Source organism: Gossypium hirsutum, chromosome A11, assembly GCF_007990345.1.
Source record: "Gossypium hirsutum isolate 1008001.06 chromosome A11, Gossypium_hirsutum_v2.1, whole genome shotgun sequence".
NCBI classification, from domain to species: Eukaryota; Viridiplantae; Streptophyta; class Magnoliopsida; order Malvales; family Malvaceae; genus Gossypium; species Gossypium hirsutum.
In genome coordinates, this window is record NC_053434.1 from 12,676,096 (window position 1) to 12,697,611 (window position 21,516).

Below are 21,516 nucleotides of genomic sequence, written 5' to 3' on the forward strand. Positions count from 1 at the left end.
TCAACAGAAAAATGTTGAATAAGATAGGTAGTTAGGTAACTACTTATCATTTAGTGTAGAAAATACTAAGATTTTATTTTATTAAAAAATTGAAATAAATGAATCCCATGTATTGGCCTAATAGTTAGGGTGTTCATTACATCAAATGTGGTCTAGGTTCAAGTTGTGCTGCTATTACGACTTTACACTTAAAAAATGAAATATTAAAATTAATATATTTATCTTTTCTCCAAAATTATATATCTAGAATAATATAACACAATATCAAAAATTAAAACAATAATAAATTTAGACTTCACCATTTACACATACTTAACGTTGCATATTATCTTGATATTGAATCCATTGTTTAAAACTTGCCATAAAAAATAGGAAACCAATAAATTTGAAATCCCAAAAAACCCATACAAGTCATACCCAATAAACTCAGAATCCCTCGACTTCCTCTTCTTATTGCTCTTTATATAAAATATTAATTGATTAAGTTTAGGTAAAAATTACTATTAAAAAGTAAATTAGTCTTTATATATTAGATAAATGTGTAAAATAGAGTCTTTATTAAAATTTAATGTTTATAATTTAGCTATCAATTTTTACACATTTATTTAATTTGACCACTATTCTTTTATTAAAAGTAATTTTTTTTTTGAAATTTATAAGATTAAAAGGTCAAAAAGACCTTAATAACAAATTTTAAAAAAATCAATTAAACCGTTTTAAAATTTAAAATTTATTTTTAAAAATCATAAACAAAATTTATTAAAAAAAGTTATAGAAAATTTAAAATTTAAAAAATCTTTAATGAAAATAACAATAAAGAGCGGACCCAATTACCTTTTATCAAACAAAGCAAAGTTTATTACCAAACCAAATAAAATGCAGCAACAGCATATAAAAGATGAACCAAAACCTCATCTGATTCTCCACTTTTAGCTAAACTTGGGGTATTTTGTTAACATTCATAATTAGTTACCATTATAGTACTTGGCGTATTTTCTTCATTTTAATTTTAAGTTGAGCTCAACTTTAAGAAAATAGTTGGGTGAATTGAATACAAAAATATAGAAAGTTGAAACATTAGATTAACTTTTTGTTAGTTCAAAAATGAAAAAAAAAGAAAGAACAGAAAAAGTCGAATCTCAAGCATCAAATGATCAAATCTAGTAATTACTCTTACATCAATGAATTAAACGAATTTGAAACCACAAACCAGCGTTCCATATTTTAAACCAAAAAAATTCAGCCAAAAACATCACCTTATCTCAAGAATCATCCTCAAAAAAGATGCAACTAAAACATTATAAAACCACGTCAAATATGTAAGCTAATTATTCAAGAATTCCCCTACTAGTCTATGCAATCAAGAGGCTCTACTAGTTCTGTCATCATTAGGTGCATGCAACTGTCATAGGCCGTGTAAAGAAACCTACAATAAAAACATATTTTGATAGTTTATCTTGTTCCCTTGAAGTTATTTGGCCCGCCAGAATTGATCCATTATTTGAAGAGATTTAATATTCATTTATTTAGCTTGATGGATATATAAACACTTCAATAATTTGTATTTTATCAATATAAATATTATAAATCTTAAAAAGATCTTATAAAGTATCTAAAATCCTTAGGAATTTCAACTTGTAGATTATTTTTAATTTCAGCCATTGATGTATTTTAAACTATACTGATGAATTGTGGGGAACTCAACTATAAATAGAGTTCCTGCTCTTTATTTGTAATCACTTCATCATTGAGTAATATAATATATTTGAGAGCATTTACTCAAATACTTGACGTGCTATTTGCTTCCTTGTAGTTTTTCTATTCGATTGTTGCTTATTTACTTTTGAGTTTGCTTCTGTTAAGTTCAATACTCTAGGGAATTTCGTTTATAAATTTTCACTTTTCAAGAATAAAACTGACCTAAGTAAATTTAAAGTTAAGTTCCTACGTAAGGCCGCACAAGTTAACAATCTAAAATTCTAATCCCATGAAACAAAGCCAAAGGAACAACAAAAACAAAAAATTTAAAAAGATAATATTAAAAATTTTAAAACCTCTTGAGTTTCTCCTAATTCAATCAATGTTAGAAATGAGATTTTTCTTCTTTCTAAAGGAACAATAATTTTGTAAGCTCCAATCTTTTGAAGCGCAAAGAAAAAATAAGAATAAAAATTTTGAAAGCTTTGATTTTCTTTTAATTTTTACTTAAATTCTTTTATAATCTTTATGTTTAAAAAATTTTAAATATTTTATAAGCTCTAATCCTTTTAGGATCAAATTGAGATAATATATAAACATCAAAAATTAATTTTTTTAAAATTATGATCAAATTGACACAATTATTACATTAATTTTAATACCGTAAAGTACAATATTAATGGGTGATTATTTTATAGTTTTCTTTATAATTAAATAACTAAAAAAGAAATTTAGACATAGTTAAGTATCCTACCGTGTAATTTATCCTAAAAATTGAAAAAGTGACCTGCAATTTTCAAAAGGAGAATGTTTATTGTGGATAAGGAGGTTCATCAGATAGGAGCAGATTAAGAATATTAACTGAATGACTTGATATTCCCATTTTAACATGAGTGGGTTTCGCATTAGAAAAAGAACAAAAAAAGAATGGCCCGAGTTTAAACATAAAAATTCATTCGCCTTACCTACATAACTGGTTTTAGTTTCGATTAAAGATTCTAGCAATTAACAATTAACTGATATATTCTTCTCATTTTACCTATAAATTATTAAATTGAGCTTCTACACCACCTTATTTTATACTAAAATAAATAAATTACATCGGAATCCATTTTAAAATAGTGTCATTTTTAATTTGGTCATTCTAATTTCTTTTTTTTCAATTTAATCACCGCCATTAAAAAAATAGCCAAAATGGTCATCAACCGTCATTGGACCTGCAAAAAAAAAAAGAAAAAAAATTATTCTTTTAGTCCCTTCAAAAGTTAAAAGTTTTCAATTAACACCATTCTTATACTTGCGAAGTTTTAATTTTTTATGCTTAGGCTAAAGAAAAGACAACAATTTGTCGTAACTCCACCCTTTATATCGTTGTCATTGTCTTCTCGTCATCATCTTTCATCCGAACAAGAAAATTTTATCATGGTTTCTACCCTAAAAAACATCATCACTAGTTCAATACCTTATTCTTCCTCCATTGTTGCCGCCGTTGACTTTCACTACAGGAAAACAGGTCTTTAGCGGCGTTTTTAGCGGCGTTTTCTCAAAAAACGCCAAAAAAATTGTAAAACATAGAGCAATAGCGGCGTTTTACCAAAAACGCCGCTAAAAGCAGAGCAATAGCGGCGCTTTTGGTAAAACGCCGCTAAAAATAAGAGCATTAGCGGCGCTTTTGGTAAAGCGCCGCTAAAAATAAGAGCATTAGCGGCGCTTTTGGTAAAACGCCGCTAAAAATCGGAGCATTAGTGGCGCTTTTGGTAAAGCGCCGCTAAAAATCGGAGTATTTGGGGCGCTTTTGGTAAAACGCCGCTAAAAATAAGAGCATTAGCGGCGCTTTTGGTAAAACGCCGCTAAAAAATTTAGGGTTTACGATTTAGGTTATATGATTAAGGGTTTAAAGTTTATGAGTTACTATTTTAAGGTTTATGTATTATGGTTTAAGGGTCGGGGTTTATGATTTAAGGGTTAGGGGTTAGGGGTTAGGGGTTAATACTTAGGGGTTTTTATTTTGTGGTTTAAGGTTTAAGGGATATAGTTAGACAAGATGACATGGAAGGTATGTTGCGAGATGCATTTAATATGCACAGTCATGGTGAGCAATCGTTTCCACCTGACTTTATTGCATCCGATGATTGTAATATTGGTGGAAATGTTTTTGGCGAAACGGGAACAAGTGCACCTAATGAGGAGCCAAATGAAGAAGCGGCTAAGTTCTACAATTTACTTAATGAAATGAATGAAGAACTTTACGAGGGATCAAAATATTCGAAATTGTCCTTCTGCATTCGTCTATTTCACTTAAAATGTTTGGGAGGGTGGACCGGAAACTCTTTTACAATGCTGCTAGAGTTTCTAAGAGAGATGTTTCCATTTGCAAAAATTCCCCAGTCTTGTCAAGATATGAAGAGACTAATAAAAGATTTGGGCATTGGGTACGATAAAATTCATAGTTGCCCAAATGACTGCATGTTGTACTGGGGTGATCAGAAAAACCAATAATCTTGTCATGTTTGCGGTAAGTCTCGTTGGATGAATAGTAATACAGAAGATGTGAATACGGATAAAGGTGGGGCACAGTTAAGAAAGAAGCCAGTTAAGGTCTTGCGATATTTTCCCCTGATACCAAGACTTCAAAGGCTTTTCATGTCCTCAAAGACAGTCGAATCTATGACGTGGCATAATGATCAACGGACCGATGATGGATTATTAAGACATCCTGCGGATTCTTTAGCTTGGAAATCATTTGACAGTAAATTTCCAAGCTTTGCAAGCAATCCTCGGAATGTGAGGCTTGGGCTAGCAGCTGATGGCTTTAATCCATTTAAAATCATGAGTACTTCGTACAGTACTTGGCATGTAGTGCTTGTTCCTTACAATTTGCCTCCATGGATTTGCATGAAGCAATCTTCATTTATTTTATCAATGATTATCCCTGGAGAGAAAGGTTCCGGAAATGATATTGACATCTATTTGCAGCCACTTATTGAAGAGTTAAAACAATTATGGTCGGGTGTTGAGACATATGATGTATCGAGAAAGAAGAACTTTAATTTACGTGCAGCTTTATTGTGGACAATTAATGATTTCCCGGCTTATGCTAGTTTATCGGGTTGGAGTACCAAAAGACGTTATGCCTATCCTTATTGTGCTGCGCAAACTTGTTCGAAGTGGTTGTATAATGGGAAGAAGTTCTCTTACATGGGCCATCGTCGGTGGTTAGATGAAAATCATAAATTTAGATTTCAGAGGACTCTATTTGACGGTACTGAAGAGTACAGAGGAGCTCCTGAGCAGACCGTTGGATCTGAAATCTTGTTTATGTTAAAAGATAGCAACTTTAGTTACGGGAAGATGAATCAACCACCTATCACGCAAACAAGGAGAAGATCGAGGGATGAATCCGATGATGAATCTGACGAAGAGGATGATCCTAATGAGGCAGAGTTATGGAAGAAAAGGAGTATTTTTTTTGAGTTGCCTTATTGGGAGCACAACATTTTACGCCACAATCTTGATGTCATGCATATTGAGAAGAATGTCTGCGAGAACATAATTGGGACAATTTTAAATGTCGATGGAAAATCTAAAGACAATCTTCAGAGCCAACTTGATTTAGTTGACATGAGAATCCGGCGTGATCTTCATCCTCAAGTACTTCCGAATGGGAAATATCGGTTGCCGCCTTCTATTTTTTCAATGTCAAAGAAAGAGAAAGAAGTTTTCTGCATGGTGTTGAAGGATATAAAGGTCCCAGATGCGTATGCGTCAAATATATCTCGATGTGTGAGTTTCAAAGATAGAAGATTATATTCATTAAAATCACATGATTACCACATCTTGATGCAAGATTTACTCCCAATTGCTTTACGGTGCTGTATGTCAAAAAATGTAACGTCCTGTATAATTGAACTATCCAATATAATGAAAGCTATCTGTGGCAAAGTTTTGAATGTCGAAGAACTTGAGAAAGTACATGAGCGAGCGGCTTTGACTTTATGCAATTTAGAGAAGATCTTTCCACCTTCCTTCTTCACTATTATGGTGCACTTGGTAATCCATCTCCCTCACAAAGCAATCCTTGGTGGACCGGTTTTTTATCGATGGATGTATCCTATAGAAAGGTGCTAATTTATTTCTCAAGTATTCATTCATTCACCTCTATACATTTAGTTACAGCTTTTGATAAATATTGTATATCGTGTTTAGGTTCCTGAGCAAATTGAAGTTATATTGTAGCAATAAGCGTTATCCAGAAAGATCAATTGCTGAAGGCTACTTGGCAGAAGAGTGCATGACCTTCTGTTCTAGATATTTAGAAGATGCTGAAACACGATTGAATAGACCAAGTAGAAATGCTGGGCTCAATGATCATGACTTGGCCGAAACTTATTTATTTCAAAGTTATGGAGAACCAATCGACAAAGTTGAAATTGCAGAATTAGATGATATATCGTGGATACAAGCACATCGATATGTACTTTTTCACCACGATTCAATTGAACCGTTACGCAAGTAAGTTCTAAAATTTCCTCACATATTTGTCGTTTTGATTTGTTTATCTTCTAACCAAATACACTTGTTTTTAACATAGTGAGTACAAACAAATTTTTAGATCTCATGCACGCTCTCGAAGATTGCAACATCGAGAGATTAATAAGTTATTCACAGAATTTTTTCATGAATGGTTAAGTCAAACGGTATGTAACTAAAGTTAATAAGTTACATATAATCCCGAAATTTAGTTACTTATTCAATTTACTTTCGATTCAATAGGTTTGGAGTGGAAAGGACGTCAATGACGAAGTTAAATGGCTTTCCCAAGGTCCGAACAGAATAATAAAAAGATATAGTGCTTTCCTCATTAATGGATACAGATTTCATACAAAGTATCGTGAGAGAATGAGGAGAACTCAAAATTGTGGAGTTGTTATTAATTCTTCAATTACGAGTTATGCTAGTGCTAGGGACAGTAATCCGGTTGAGGGTAATGTGGAGTATTACGGACTTATTACCGACATTATTGAGTTGGATTACTATGGCAGATGGAAAGTTGTCTTATTTCGGTGTGATTGGGCTGATGTTAATACTGCTCAAGGAATTAAAGAAGATCAATTTGGTTTTACAATGTTGAATTTCTCTCGCTTGATTCACACTGGACAACAATTGATGGATGAGCCTTATGTATTTTCCTCTCAAGTGAAACAAGTTTTTTATTCGAAAGATCCAACTGATGAGGGTTGGTATGTTGTACTCCGGAACACCCCTAGAGACTTGTTTGAAATGGGTAATGGAAGTAGAGATAACATCGTTGAAAGATCAGAAACATTACCTTTTCCAGAACAAAACTTAGATGAAAATATCCCTAGTACTAATACACAACATCAATGGGTTCGACATGATGTGGATGAAGATATTTACGAATAATGATGTAGTAAGATTTTACAATTTTTAAATTATATGTAATATTATAATTTTAATCTTTGTCATGTTATATAATTTAACTATTTTATATGTACTACTATTGTTGTAATTTGTTACTAAAACTTTAATTATTTTATGTGTTTTGCAGGAAAAATGCGTAGAAGAAGAGTACGAGATTTAAGTATTGTCCAGAATACTCCAAATTCGGAAGAAAGAAATAGTGAACAGCAGACAGTTGTTGGATCTTCGAATGTGCCGGAGACACTTGATGAGCCTGAAGAATTTCAAAGTAATATTATGTTCATTTTACATGTGTTGACTTTTATTATTGAATTATTTGTCAATTTTAATATAATAATAGTATATCATTTTTCAGCTGAAAGTGGTGGGACGCGCAGAGTTCGAGGACGTACGCTACTTAGAGATTTATACGACTTAGATCCTGTCGAGCCTGTTAAAGTAAGTAGAAATACTCATGGTCAGCCTGTTGGATCTGAAGCTCGACTTTTAGCAGGCTATTTGGGCATTTTAGCACGAAATGCAAATATGTTGCCCATCAACTACGAATCATGGCATCACATGCCTGATAGCAACAAAAACCAGGCTCTCGCTAATATTAAGGTAACAAAATGTGAATGCAATTTATAATACTTTGGCTTAAGTTTCATTTATATTTACATTCTAAACTTATGTTTTTTTTAGGAGAGATTTGCTTTAGAAGTCTCCGATGATTATATCAAGAAGGCATTAGGTAAAAGATGGAGAAACAATAAAAGCACTTTAAAGAAACAATATTTTAAGAAAGACATAAGCCTCGAGGAAAAACTGAGAAATGTTCCGCCAGGAATGCTGAGGTATCAATGGGAAGATGCGGTTAGATTTTGGAATTCAAAGAAAGGAGAGGTATTGCGTATTTCCAAACTCTTATATATAGTGTTTACTATATACGTAATAATAATTTTATTATGTAGGACCGTGAGCGAGTTGGAACAAGCAGCAGGCAAAAACAAAAATTCACGCACACGGCAGGGTCGAGAAGTTTTGCTTCTGTAGCTGAGGCCGAGGTATTATGAATTTATTAATTCTTTCAAATATTAATAACTTTCTATTATTAAATAATATTCTTACTACTATATTGTAGGAAGTCAAATCCGGACAAAAAGTTGGACGCCTTCAGCTTTTTGAGATTACGCATAGGAAGAAAAATGGATCTCCTATGACATCCGAAGCTGGAGAAATTATGGTATATTCATTTAATAATATTTGATTTATTCTAAATATTTATAATCTTTAATTATAATTGTTTAATTCAATTCATCATTAGTAGTTTTAAAAAATGTTAAGTTATGTTGCATTTCTTTTTATTATATATTTCGTTTCTAATTCTTTAATTGATTTTTTAGGAGAAACTAAAGGAGAAGAAGGCGGAATATGAAGCGATTGCTTCGAGTGATAGTTCTGTTAATCTTGAGAACATTGATAACAGAATTATCACTGAAGTTTTGGGTCTTGAAAGGTACGGTCGGGTTCGATTTCAAGGATCTGGTGTTACCCCGACCCAATATTTTGGATCCGGCTCCCAGCAATACATGCCTTCCGGAAGTCAAACTCAAGCTGAAGTTCAGAGGTTAAGAGACCAGATAGCTCAGATGCAAGCGAACACGGTTGAGCAAATTGCCGAGGTTCAACGAAAATATGAAGAACTCCAGCAACAACTTAGAGCGGAGGCAGCAGAGAGGGAGGCAGCGGCTGCAGCGAGAGAGGCAAAGGCACGAGCGATGGTAGCAGAACAGAGCAAAAAGTACGATGACCTCCAGCTACAGCTTCAGCAGATGATGCATATGTTTCAACAATCGCAAAAGCCGCCGTCTTAGACATTAGTTTTCTTATTGTAAGAATGTTTTTAAGTTTTGTCACGTTTAACATTATTGTAAAAATATTTTAAATTATACTTTATTTATTAATTATATCATATATCTTTAGTTAAATTTGAAGTATCATTTAGAATTAATGTTTTTGGTTGTATTTTTTATGTTAAATTTGCTGTTTTTGGCTGCATTTTATATTATATTTGTTGTATTTGGTTGGATTTTAATGCAGGAAGGGCTGGATATTGGTGAAAAAAAAATATTACAAATCTGCCAAAATTAGCGGCGTTTGTAAAAAAAGCGCCGCTAAAAGCCTTGACCTTTAGCGGCGCTTTTATCCCAAACGCCGCTAAAAGCCTTGACCTTTAGCCGCGCTTTTACCACAAACGCTGCTAAAAGCCTTGACCTTTAGCGGCGCTTTTACCACAAGCGCCGCTAAAAGCCTTGACCTTTAGTGGCGCTTTTCTCACAAACGCCGCTAAAAGCCTTGACCTTTAGCGGCGCTTTTACCACAAACGCCGCTAAAAGCCTTGACCTTTAGCGGCATTTTTTCCCAATAAACGCCACAAATTTTTGTGGCGTTACATATAGCAATGTTTTTTGCGGCGTTTTAGAAAGCGTCGCTAAAAGTTTTAGTGGCGCCTAAAAGCGCCACTAAAGGCTGAAAAAAGCGCCGCTAAAAGTCTATTTTCCTGTAGTGTTTGGTTTAGATTTCGGTACCTTGACGGTGGTCGGGGTTCTTCTTCTACTTCTAAAAGTACCCACAAGAAAGTATAATTAATAATTAGTGAAATTCAAACTCTAATGATTTTCAGAGTGCTAATGAATGCTTAGTTGTAGTTTTATTATCATGTTGTCATTTTGTTTCTTACTTTTTCTTTTTTCTTTTTCTCAAAATTAAAGGGAGAAAAATAAAGGGAGGTCACTTTCTAAAATAAAGAGAATTTTCTACCATGACTGTATTTCATGCTTTTTGTCCCTATAACATCTCTAATCCTTATTCGTCGTCTCATGCCTTTATTTTAGGCATAATTGTTCCTTAAATGCTTCCTCATTTAATATTTAGGTTATTTTATCACTCTGGCAAAATTTGTACCTTTTTTAATTTAGTTTTTTTAAAAATTAATTAACTATCAAAACGTTAAAATTTTCTATCGAAACTTTAATACTAACTTAATGACACTCCGTAGATATTTATAAAAATATTTACGGCTAGATTTATGAAATCAAGGTCTCGATACCTCGTTTTCGAAACCACTTAACCTAATAAATTCATTTAAAACACAAATCACTAATTCAAAAATCTTTCTAAAATCACACTTAACTCATAAATAATAAATAATAAACTTTCAAACTCACTCGTAGGATTTAGTGGTCTCGAACCACTGTTTTTAACACCACTGAAAATTGAGCTGCTATAGTCTCCTTCAGGAAATTCATGCCTTGCCTCCTTTCAAGGGTGTGTGTTCTAGAATAAAAACCTTAAAAAATGGCACACATAAATCATAGTAATGAATAAAATAAATAAACCAAAACAACAACAACAACGGTAGTAGTAATAAAAAAACAATATGTAATTGAGTTCAACATCATGCCAAGCCACTCAAATCATACGTGTAACAGTTTATTTTTCAATGGTATTAGAAACAGTGGCTTCGAGATCATAATTTTAACATGTTAGTCTATAATATTATTTATTTAATATTTACGAGGTCATTAATATCGTATTAAAATTTGGTTTAGAAATTTTGACGTTTTGTTGACTAATTAAAGAAAAAGAGCTAAATCATAAAATTTGTAAAAATCATTTGCTAAAGGATAATTAGGCTAATTGAGTACAAAATATAGTATAATGGTTTTATATGGCAAATTAGCCATATATTTGTTAATGGCTGGTTGTCACGAAGTTAATCTATTGGACATATGTTTTAATTTAATTAAAATACGATGATTAAAATAATAAAACAAAAGTTAAAATGAGTAAGCATCATCTTTACCTTATTTGTCCACTGAAAATAGAAGAAAGAAACTCCATTAGAGAAACTTAAGTTTCTGTCAAGCAAAAGTTTATGCATGTAAGTGTTATTTTTGTCGATTTCTCATAAATTTTATGTTTTTGATATCGTTGTAACTTAATCTAGTTAGCCTAAAGATTATTTTGAAATACTGTCAAAGTTTATAAAGTTTGCCATTGATGTTCTTGAAATTTTCTTGATGATGGTTTTGATCTAGTTGTAAAGTAATTTTTCATTAGTTTTTATATTCAAGGATTTAATTGAAAACAAGTTAAAATAGGTATGGTTTTCTTGAAAACATTTCGAGCATGTGTGGACTATATTTGGGTGTAAATGAATTTGGCACTTGGGTATAAGGATTAATTGTTAAAATAATCTTGTTTTGGTCTTAGGGACCAAATTGATTAAGGTGTAAAAGTTTGGGGCAAATGTGAGAAATTGTAAATAGAAAAACATATGTATTAAATTGAATACTACATGAAATTGAAGATAATAAATTTAAATAAATTATTTTATAGATCAAGAACCAGTAGATAATAGGGGGAAAGAGAAAGTTGTTTATTTGTACTTGAATTTTGCTATCTCTGCAGTTTAGCCTTGGTAAGTTCATATAGAATTATTTTGTGTATTCTAGTAATGTTATTATTAAAATTATGTAATTCGATGACATTGGTTATAAATTGAAATGTTACGATTGAATTGGTGAGGAAATGATTGAAATGTAAATGATTATACAAATATGTGAATTGAGCTCGAATGAACATAGGATAGGATACAATTGGCATGCCAATAGGTTATATTGCATGTTGTACGGGATTGACTTGTGATGAGATGATGATTCCTAACTTGTTATTATCCACTAAATATATCGGAGTTTAGCATTTGTTACAGACTGCCGTATTATATTTACAGTGATTCTGGAGTGTTATCAGGGGCGGATGTAAAGCCTTCAGGGTTGTCACTTGGTACCTAGGTGTGTTTCCGAAGTAATGTTAGCCTACGGGCTAGGCATTTGATGCCAAGGTGTGTTCTCGGTTTGTTTAGCTCGTTTGAGCTTTCTGGCGTGTTTCGAGTGGATAACCACGTATCTATATATGTTATATCATTCATCGGGTAAATTTTTAGTGGTAGATGAATGTGAATTGGTTAGTGTATGAAATGTGGTGCCATTAAGGGCACACTGGTTAGGCACTTAGGTTGTATGATTTGGTATGTTTTAAGCTTATTTAAATGTGTTTTAAAGGTATATGAATGCTTGTTTTTATTTGGCTTAGCACACATGGCTTGAGACACAAGTTGTCACACAATCATGTGTCATACACGGTCACCTCACACGACCATGTGTCTTATTGATTTTAAGTGCAAGTTTTTCCACATGGCATCAAGTTGTTACACGGCCTAGAAACACGGTCGTATGACCTTATTTCGAATCTCACACGGTTTGCAAAATAGTCGTGTGACCATATTTTGGTTTGCACAAGGGCGGGCACACGGTCTGCGACATGGTTGTACGACCCAAATTTCAAATTGTACATGATTTGGCCACACGGCCATATTTTTGAGCCATGTGATCTGGGTTCTGTCATACAACCGTGTGATCCCTATTTCCAAAGTTTTTCAAAATTTTCTATGTTATTCTGTTTTGTTCAAATTAGTCACGGATTGTTTCCAAACTTTTTTTAATGTATCGTAAGCTCGATTTAAGGCCTATAAGTGTATGTATGCTATGCTTAATGTGTGGAGTGAATGTACATATTTAAATTAATAATTGAATGGTTTTGTTATGTCATTTGATTGAATGTGTGTCGTAATCTTCGTAATCCTAATCTGGTAATGGAGACAAGTTACAGTGTTACAATATGTTTTCCTCATTTGATTTACTTCGACTTTTTCTTTAAAACAGAAATCATAACAAAGATTTTTTGTTCGGATGAAAGATAACAGAGCGGGGATGGTGATGATGTCATAGAGGGTAGAGCTACAGTAAATAGTTGTCTTTTTCTTTATCTAAACATAAAAAATTAAAACTTCACGAATATAGCAATGGTGTTAATTGAAATTTTGTAATTTTTAAAAGGACTAAAAGAATAATTTTTTTCTTTTTTTGCAAGTCCAATTCGCAATTCATTAAGGGTTTAACGGTTGAGTGATTATTTTGGTCAATATTTCTAATGACAATAATTAAATTGACAAAAAAATTTAAAAGGATCAAAATATAAACGAATTTATTTTAAGGTGATGTCTTAGATTTCCCTAAAAAAATTAGCCATTATGAGATGTCTTTATATTAAATTAAAAAGGCCAAATTGCTAAAAGTAAAGCTCACGTTTTCAACACTACAAGGGACAAAGCTATAATTTATTTTTAAAAAATGGTTTAAATTAAATTATAAATTTTAAGGCATTTCTCGGAATTTTTAAAGTGAAAATTTTATGTTTGAGGGATGAATGTATAATTTTATATAATATTAAAAATTTTAAAGAAATTAAGATAAAATTTTTGCATATAGCTTATCTCCGTCTGTATAGTATATATACCCATATTTGTAAAAAAAAAAATTGTTTTTGTTTTAACACTTAACCTATTCTTTAAGAATTATTTAGATCTTAGTTAAAAAAATGAGAATGTTATATTAGTGCGTGATAGGAATTAAATCACTATTAATACGAGGTTAAAGATAATGAATTTAAAAATTGATATGCATAAACAACTTTTTTGTGTTTTTTATTTTTGTCACAATGACACTTACGATGGGAGAGCTTTTGCTGGTAACATTTCTTCTTTGTTGTTGTAAATTTCGACTGAATTTCTAGCAATTATCTTGTTCAAAGCAACCCATCAACAATCATACCAAATATCACAGCTTAACTTAACATTAATTTGAAAATTGCAACTAACATAAAACATGAAGGTAATACAATCATATAAAAGAAAAGCCATGTAATAGTCATGTTTATCGACCATCAGTCATACCATTATAACACCCCCCACATTAAAAAAAGTTTAGGAACAATAATAAATTAGTTTCCATGGAAAACCAATGTAAGAATATGAAAAAGATTAAAATGAACTGCTAATGACAGCCACTTGGTCAAGAAGAAGCCGTCATGATGAGGCCTCCATGTCCTTACTTATGTCATGGTCAAGAAGAAGCCGTCATGATGAAGCCTCCATGTCCTTACTTATGTCATGGGTTGTGTATGAGAACCTATAAGACATTTTTTATTGATCCATCATGTTCATAAGAGGTCACATGGCTCAATAAAATTGATTTGTTGTTTGGAAGAATTGAATGTCTATCTACAAGGCATGACAAATATGGAATATAATATTTAACTATATGCAATCTTAGGATGATATATAGTTTCAGAAAATATGATTCTATAATATTAGAGATTTGATTTATAGATAGCTTTTAATCCTAGTCATTGATGTATTTTAATTTATACCATTGATTTTGGGAGGCTCAACTATAAATAGAGGTCTCTCCCACTCATTGTAAACAACTTTATTGAATAATAAAATTCTTGAGAGCATTCACTCAAATATTCTCTCTTATGCTTTTGATTTTTTGTGGATTTTCTTTTCTTTCGAATTCGTTCATCTTTTGAGTTGCTTCCATTTTGCTTTGCATTGGTGCCTTAGAGGAATTCTATGTGAATCCTTAATTGTTGGAAGTTAGGCTAACTTAAGCGTTTTTGAAGCAAATGAATCGCCTAAAGCCGCACGGATTACAAAACTAAAATTCTAATCTCATAACACTAAGTCCAATATCACTAAAACCTACTAGCTTCAATAAAAGGCAACAAACCTACAAAATTTCCACATTATCATTTAAATCTAAATCCATTTTTTTCAACTCAAATTCAAATAGATATCCAAACAAAATATATATATAGAAATTGCACCAAACATTCCTAAATTATGATTCTTATTTTAAATTAGTTTTTTAAACTTTAAAATATTTTAATTACATCCTTAAACTACTGATGTTATATCAAGCAAGTCTTTTTATCATTAAAACAATTAATTTCATCATTAAATGACATGTCAAATATTATGTGGGATAAGTAAAACACCACATAACTTTGAAAAGTAAAAACTAAAATTAAAATAAAATTGAAAAAAGAGAGAGTGAACGATAAAATTTTTTTAAAATATTTGAAAATCTCAAAAAAATTACAAAATATCCATTTTCACAATATTAATTTTTGTTTAAAATTTTCATTTTAAAACATGCCACATAAGATCTAACATCTCATATAACAGTTAAATTAACAATTTTAGCAAAAGGACCTTATTGATATAATCTCGATAACTTGGGATGTAATTAGAATGTTTGAAAGTTTGAAGACCAATTTAGAATGAAAGTTATAGTTTGGGGATGCACAGTGAAATTAACTCGTATACATTTAAAAATCTACCCTAAACTATAACATTATCCCCATTTAGCTACCTAAACTTTTTTCGGTCAAAAGTGGCACCTAAAGTTTGACTATGTTTCACTTTTGACCCAACAGTTAACTTCCGTTAAAAAAAATTCTTATTCTGTTAAAAAAAATTATTACCCAATCATATTGTGACATGTGGAATTTTTAATTAAATAAAAATTTTAATATTAAATAAAAATTAAATTAAATTAAATTATCATTTAATATGATATTTCTCCTCTATCTCTTTTTATTCCTTAAATGATAATTTAGTTCATTTTTATTTAATATTAAATTTTTTATTTAATTAAAAATAACACATGTCATAATATGACTGGATAAGAGATTTTTTTTAATGGAAGCTAACAATTGGATTAAAGTGATAATGGAATCAATCTTTAGGTACCACTTTTGGAAAAAAAAAGATTAGGTACCTAAATGGGAAAACTTCATAGCTTAGGGGCCAATTTTTATTTAAGCCAAAATCTAAATCCCATTTTTTTAACCTCAAGTAAAATTTCTAAATTTAATGGTAATTTTTTTGTTTCCCAAATATCCACTGAAACGAGCTTAATAATTAATCATCTGCGTTCTGTAGACCCATTAAGGGGATAAACATTGGTCGCAATTTTTTTAATGATAATTTTTTGCAAAATTTTAATGGTAATTTTTATTATAACATTTCAAGAGACTTCAAATTGTATTTTTTAAAGTTACAAGTGCAATTCACAATTATAAGTAATCTGCATAAGCACAATTAGACTCAATCACTACAATGCACAAATGGAATTACAATTAATACATTTGTTTAACTATTTATAAAATTAAACTATTACATGCATCATCTTTGTTAACATTTACTGTTTAAAAGATATTGTTTATTGTTTAACAAAGTTAATATTTTAAAAGTTTTTATTATTATGTAAATGAAATATTTTATTTGAAATTCAACCGCAATTGAAAAAATAATTTTCAATAAATTTTTATACCATCAAATTTAACTCTATTACAATTTAAACTTATTTGATTTTCTAATAATATAAAGGCTAAATTAATTTATTTAATAATATATTGGCTAATTTAATCTAGTCACTTTCAAAATATTCTAATTTTATTTTAACATAAAGAGAGATTAACAAATAATCTTTATCAACAATATAATTTAGAAAATAATAGAATAATAAAATCCGTGAGATTTTGAAATCACAATATGTTTATTTTTTAAAAGATTTAAGAAATGGGTATAGTTAGGAGGGCTGGCAAGGCCCTGACACCTCTAAAATGAAAAAAATTTCATTTAGGTCTTTTATATTTTTTAAAATTTTGAATTAGTAAATATAAAATTACACTCTGACCCCCTTTAAAAATGATAAAAAATTGATTTAATCTTTTAAAAATTATAAAGATATAGAATATTCAAATGATAAAATTGTATTTTTATTATAGTAAAAAATTAAAATTTAATTTAGACACTCCATAAAAAAATTTTCTGCCTTCGCCTATGATTTAAGATTAATGTTTTAAAGTTTAAAAGTTTTTAAAAAGTTTAAGTTTAAATTTATGAGTTAGAGTTAATATTAAAGTTTAACATTTAATGTTTGGATTTAAGATTTAGTATTATTATATTAATAGTAAATTGTTACAAATGTAAGTGAAAAATAAAATTATAAGGTGTAGCCCATTAACTGTTGTAAAGCTTCAGTATAAATTAACAACCTAAATCTACCTCTTCATGGGAGTTTCCCGTGACTAACAAGTGGGAATTTCCTTGGTCAGCTCTGTCTTTATTTATTACTGATATTATTTTCAGCTAATAGTGGTTCCAATATGTAAAGCTTTTCTTAGATTATATATGACCCTTATTTTATATATATGCGATCGCTTAGTTTCGAGTAGCGAGGAATCCCATGGCGATTCTCCCACGTCCACCATCAGGCAGAAATCCACCAGGCCTACTCTCGTCGCCAGTTCCATATATTATCCTCAAAATTTCGGCCTGCGTCCGTGAATACGAAAGGGAATCAGCATCCGCCGATAGAATGTTACTGGTAGTTCGGTTCTCTGCACCAAGTTGCATTGGTACTATCAAGCCTTCATCTTTCATCCCACATCTGCCAAGCCTGTTCCTTATTTCCGATATACGATCGGTAAAACCTGCCACGGTTACTCCATATGGCTTCACTGTTTCATTAGCCCTCAGGTACAGTAATGTCCGTATCACTGCGTCTTGTCCAGACTCCACCCCCAGCAGTGAAGCAGCCAGCTAAACCACAAAGTAATATACCATAAATACAGAAATTACGGAAGAATATACATAGCTTTTGGACAAAGAAGTTAATGTTCTTACTGCTCGGTTGGTGCGTCCGACAAGGTTAGGGATAGTGCCTACGTAACCTACGAGTCCTACATAAGGTATAACGTAGGACGCCAAGAGATAGTTGAGGGAATTGGTGTACGGATTGAATGGAGGAGATAATGTGGTATTCATTGCTTGATCAAGTAATGTGGCAAAAGCCCCGGCACTTATATTGAGTCGAGGCCTTGGGACTCCTCCTACAGACTCTGTGATCGCCCTGCAAGTTAATGTTTTACAGCATTACTTCATACACATATACAAGTAACAAGATTTCGTCATTGATTAATTAATGTTTGAATAATTAATTCCATTTGTTAGTCTCATGCAAATATGGGATGCATAGCTGAAGGGGAACCTGAGATGTCCAATTTCCTGATAAGCAAATTCCTCTATAATTGTACGGATGACGGGATCCAGATTGGCCTTCCTTCCACCAACTGGAGGAGGACCGCCTAGGGCCAAAGAAGGTGCGATGTCATCAAGCCCAGTACCAAGTGCACCGTACAGAAAAAACTCTGCTTCCAAGAATTCCAAGTTTAAAGCGAATTGGACTTGGTCTCTATCGACAGCCACAATGGGTCTGCACTCAGGAAGAGGAAGAGGAGGAGTAACCCCCATAACAGCAATGAATTCCAATGGGAGAAGCAGAAGCAGGAAGGCAAAGAAGCAAGTGCGAATAGCCATCTTTTGTTTTGACTACTTTAAAATGAATGTATAAAACCAGATTGGAGGAATGGGGTGAACAAGCACGACCGAACACACCGTTGCCTTTTATAGAAAAACAAGTGTAAGAAAAATGGTTGGAGCTGGAAGGGAATTAATGTGAGATATATGGGGTTGAAAAATATTTAGCTTCAAATTAAATTGTATGTTTTTAATAGTTTATATATTTATATTTTTTTAAAGAATTAAATTAAAATTTTGTTGTTTTTAAAAATTAAAGTTGAATTTTATCTATGCTAACAATAAAATTTTATAATTAAATTATAAAAGATAAAAAATCAGTTTTATTTTTGAATCCGAACCCTGTGAACCGCCATGACGTCGCCCGAATAGAAGAAGAGGTCTAAGCTTCGTAAGATCTTACGATCACACTGCAAGCATGAAGCATCCAAATCCCAAATGACGCAGAGCCTGTTCTAGATTTCTAGTTGGATACCAGAAGCTCCAAAGTCCAAAGCATTCTTAAATGAAGCATAATTACAAATGTACCAAACTTAATAGGGGCAATATTTTGTAGGCTGAAAAAATTCTTATGGATTAAAATACATAGAATATCCTTTTAAAGTATACTACATATTTACCAAAAAAATTGTAGTAGATAAAAGGTTTAAATATGAGACATTAAATCTATGTTTTTTTTAAAAAATTTTAAAAATTATGATTCTTCGTCTAATTTTGCAATTATAAAAAAAACATTTTTTTTAACTTTTAACATTTTTATATTTTTTATCAGGCCCTTTTTCTTTAAAAATAAATAAAAATTATTTAAAAATTCAAATTTTATATTTTAAAAAATCATAAAAAAATAAAAATTATAAAAAAATATAATTGAAAAATCGTATGAAGAATCAAAATTTTTAAATAAAAAAATACAAAGGAGATAATACTATACCGAACTTAATAGGGCGTTCGGCTTTTACATCTGGAAGGACTTCCCCAAAAACAATTCTTTTGAAGCATAGTATTGTTAATGGTTTAAATCTATAAAATTTAAATTTTACTTCTTATATTTTATATTTTAATTTTGAGTCTTTCTATTTTTAAATTTTAAAAATCTTCATCTCTTTATCCAATTTTTCAATTATAAAATGACAACATAACTTTTTTTGGCTTTAATATTTATATATATATTGTCATTTCTCGTTTAAAGTACATAAAAATTTATTTAAAGTTTATAGTTTTTTATTTTTAGAAAACCCTTAAAATTCTAAAAATTATAAAAAAAAGTTTTTTAAAAACATTACAAAAAAAACTCATTAAAATTTAAAAATAAAAATATAAAAATAATTCATTTGGAAAAATTCAAAACATTATAAAAAGTATAAACTGTTTCGAAATTGTAAATATAAAATAAATTTTCTAAAAGAAATAAAATAATTCAAAATCTCAAATTAAAATATAAGTACTAAATTTTAAGTTTCGAAAGAGCATAATAATTTTTAACAAAATACAAGATTTCAATCATAGGAATTAATTATCTTCAGTTATTTCTAATTATTAGAATTAAATTTTTGAAACGTACAATACCTAACTTTTGGTACTTTAATTTTATTATCTCAACTTGTATTTTGTGATTCATATTGTTTTAATTTATTAACAACATTAATTTTTAAAAGATTAACACATAATTTGTCCCTAAATTTGTTAAAAAATATCTAGTTAGTAGTTGAATTTGTCCAAAAAATTATTCTTTTTTACTTTAATTTATATTTTTAAAAGAGTTTTAATTTTTTTAATTTATATTCACCTCATGTCATATTGAGAGGCTGCCACATCATTATAGGATTGGCCATCAGTATCATGTCAGCACAAACTAACAGTATTAATGCGGAGGTATCAAACTAGGTGATAGAATACAAGTTCAGATACCAACTAGATTAAAAAAAAAGTTTAAGTACCAACTAGATAGTTTTAAACAAGTTCAGGGGGCAAATTAATATTAACCTTTAAATATATAATATTTTTAGTTAAAATTTTAAATATATATATAATTAAAATTGCAACAATATTTAGAAGTAAAAATTTCTTAAAAATTTAGAAAACGTCAAATTTTGAAGGCCATGCATCCAAATAATTAATAAATATAATTAAAAATATAATTAATTTGACTTTAATTACAAAATAATGATTAGACTTTTACCGTTTAAATCAATTACTATGTTATATTTAATTAATTCTCTGAATAAATTCATATTAATATAAATTTTTAATTAGACTAAATTTTTAAATAATTTAAAATAGTAAGCAGGACTAATTATTAAATATTAATAACAAACTTTTTAAAGTAAAATAAAATTTTAAAACTGTTGAAAATCTGTTTTTGAAAAAAAAATTAAAAAGACATTTTTTAACAATATACTTTCATTTTTTTTTAGGAAAGGACAACATTAAGCGATTATATTAGATAAAACCATAATCAATAAGAAATAGACAAGTTACGATCTCTTCTCAACAACAAGGGCGAAGCTAGGGGGGCTAGCATGGACCCCGGCCCCCTAAAATATAAAATTTTTCTTTTAGCCCTTAAATTTTTTTAAAAAATTTAAATTAGTAAATGTAAAATTGCACTTTGTCTGTAGCATCCCGATTTTAGGCTTAGTCGGAATAGTAGTTTCAGGACCACAAATTTGATGAGAAAAATTTCATTTTTATTATATTTTTATGGTCTACGATTTCACGGAATGATTTCGTGAAAATTTCATTCGAAAATTTCGACGTTTGGGCACTCAATTTAGAAAAAATGACTAAATTGTAAAAAGTGCAAAAGTTGAGTTTTATATGTTAGAGGTGTCTAATTGTCATGAAATTTTAAATGGGATGTCCTTAAATGATAATTAAACCATTGTATAACTTTTTGGACAAAATGGCATTGGTTGGGTAAAATTTGAAAGAATAGTAAGAAGGGCATTTTGGTCATTTAGAGGTAAAATGAATTAAAAGACAAATTTTAAACCCCAAATGTGTCCCTTTCTTCTTGCTATAGCATAATGTGCCAAGAGCAGCCA

General features: G+C 30.4%; 1 protein-coding gene across 1 annotated transcript; it reads right to left on the bottom strand.

Annotated features, from left to right (window-relative positions):
- Positions 1-17,084: 17,084 nt before the first annotated feature.
- LOC107923196 (desiccation-related protein PCC13-62) lies at positions 17,085-18,597 on the bottom strand. Its single transcript, XM_016853416.2, has 3 exons — positions 18,144-18,597; positions 17,780-18,005; positions 17,085-17,695 (listed from the first exon to the last, which is right to left on the bottom strand). Exons 1-3 carry the CDS (start codon positions 18,470-18,472, stop codon positions 17,315-17,317), a joined length of 936 nt encoding a protein of 311 aa, XP_016708905.1. The 5' UTR covers positions 18,473-18,597; the 3' UTR covers positions 17,085-17,314.
- Positions 18,598-21,516: the final 2,919 nt, after the last annotated feature.

Excerpts from the sequence above, each read along its gene's own strand:
- LOC107923196 (XM_016853416.2), bottom strand. The coding sequence starts at position 18,472 with ATGGCTATTCGCACTTGCTTCTTTGCCTTCCTGCTTCTGCTTCTCCCA. Across the intron at positions 18,006-18,143 it reads CAGGAAATTGGACATCTCAG|GGCGATCACAGAGTCTGTAG; the intron begins GTTCCCCTTCAG and ends ATTAACTTGCAG. Across the intron at positions 17,696-17,779 it reads TCGGACGCACCAACCGAGCA|CTGGCTGCTTCACTGCTGGG; the intron begins GTAAGAACATTA and ends TTTGTGGTTTAG.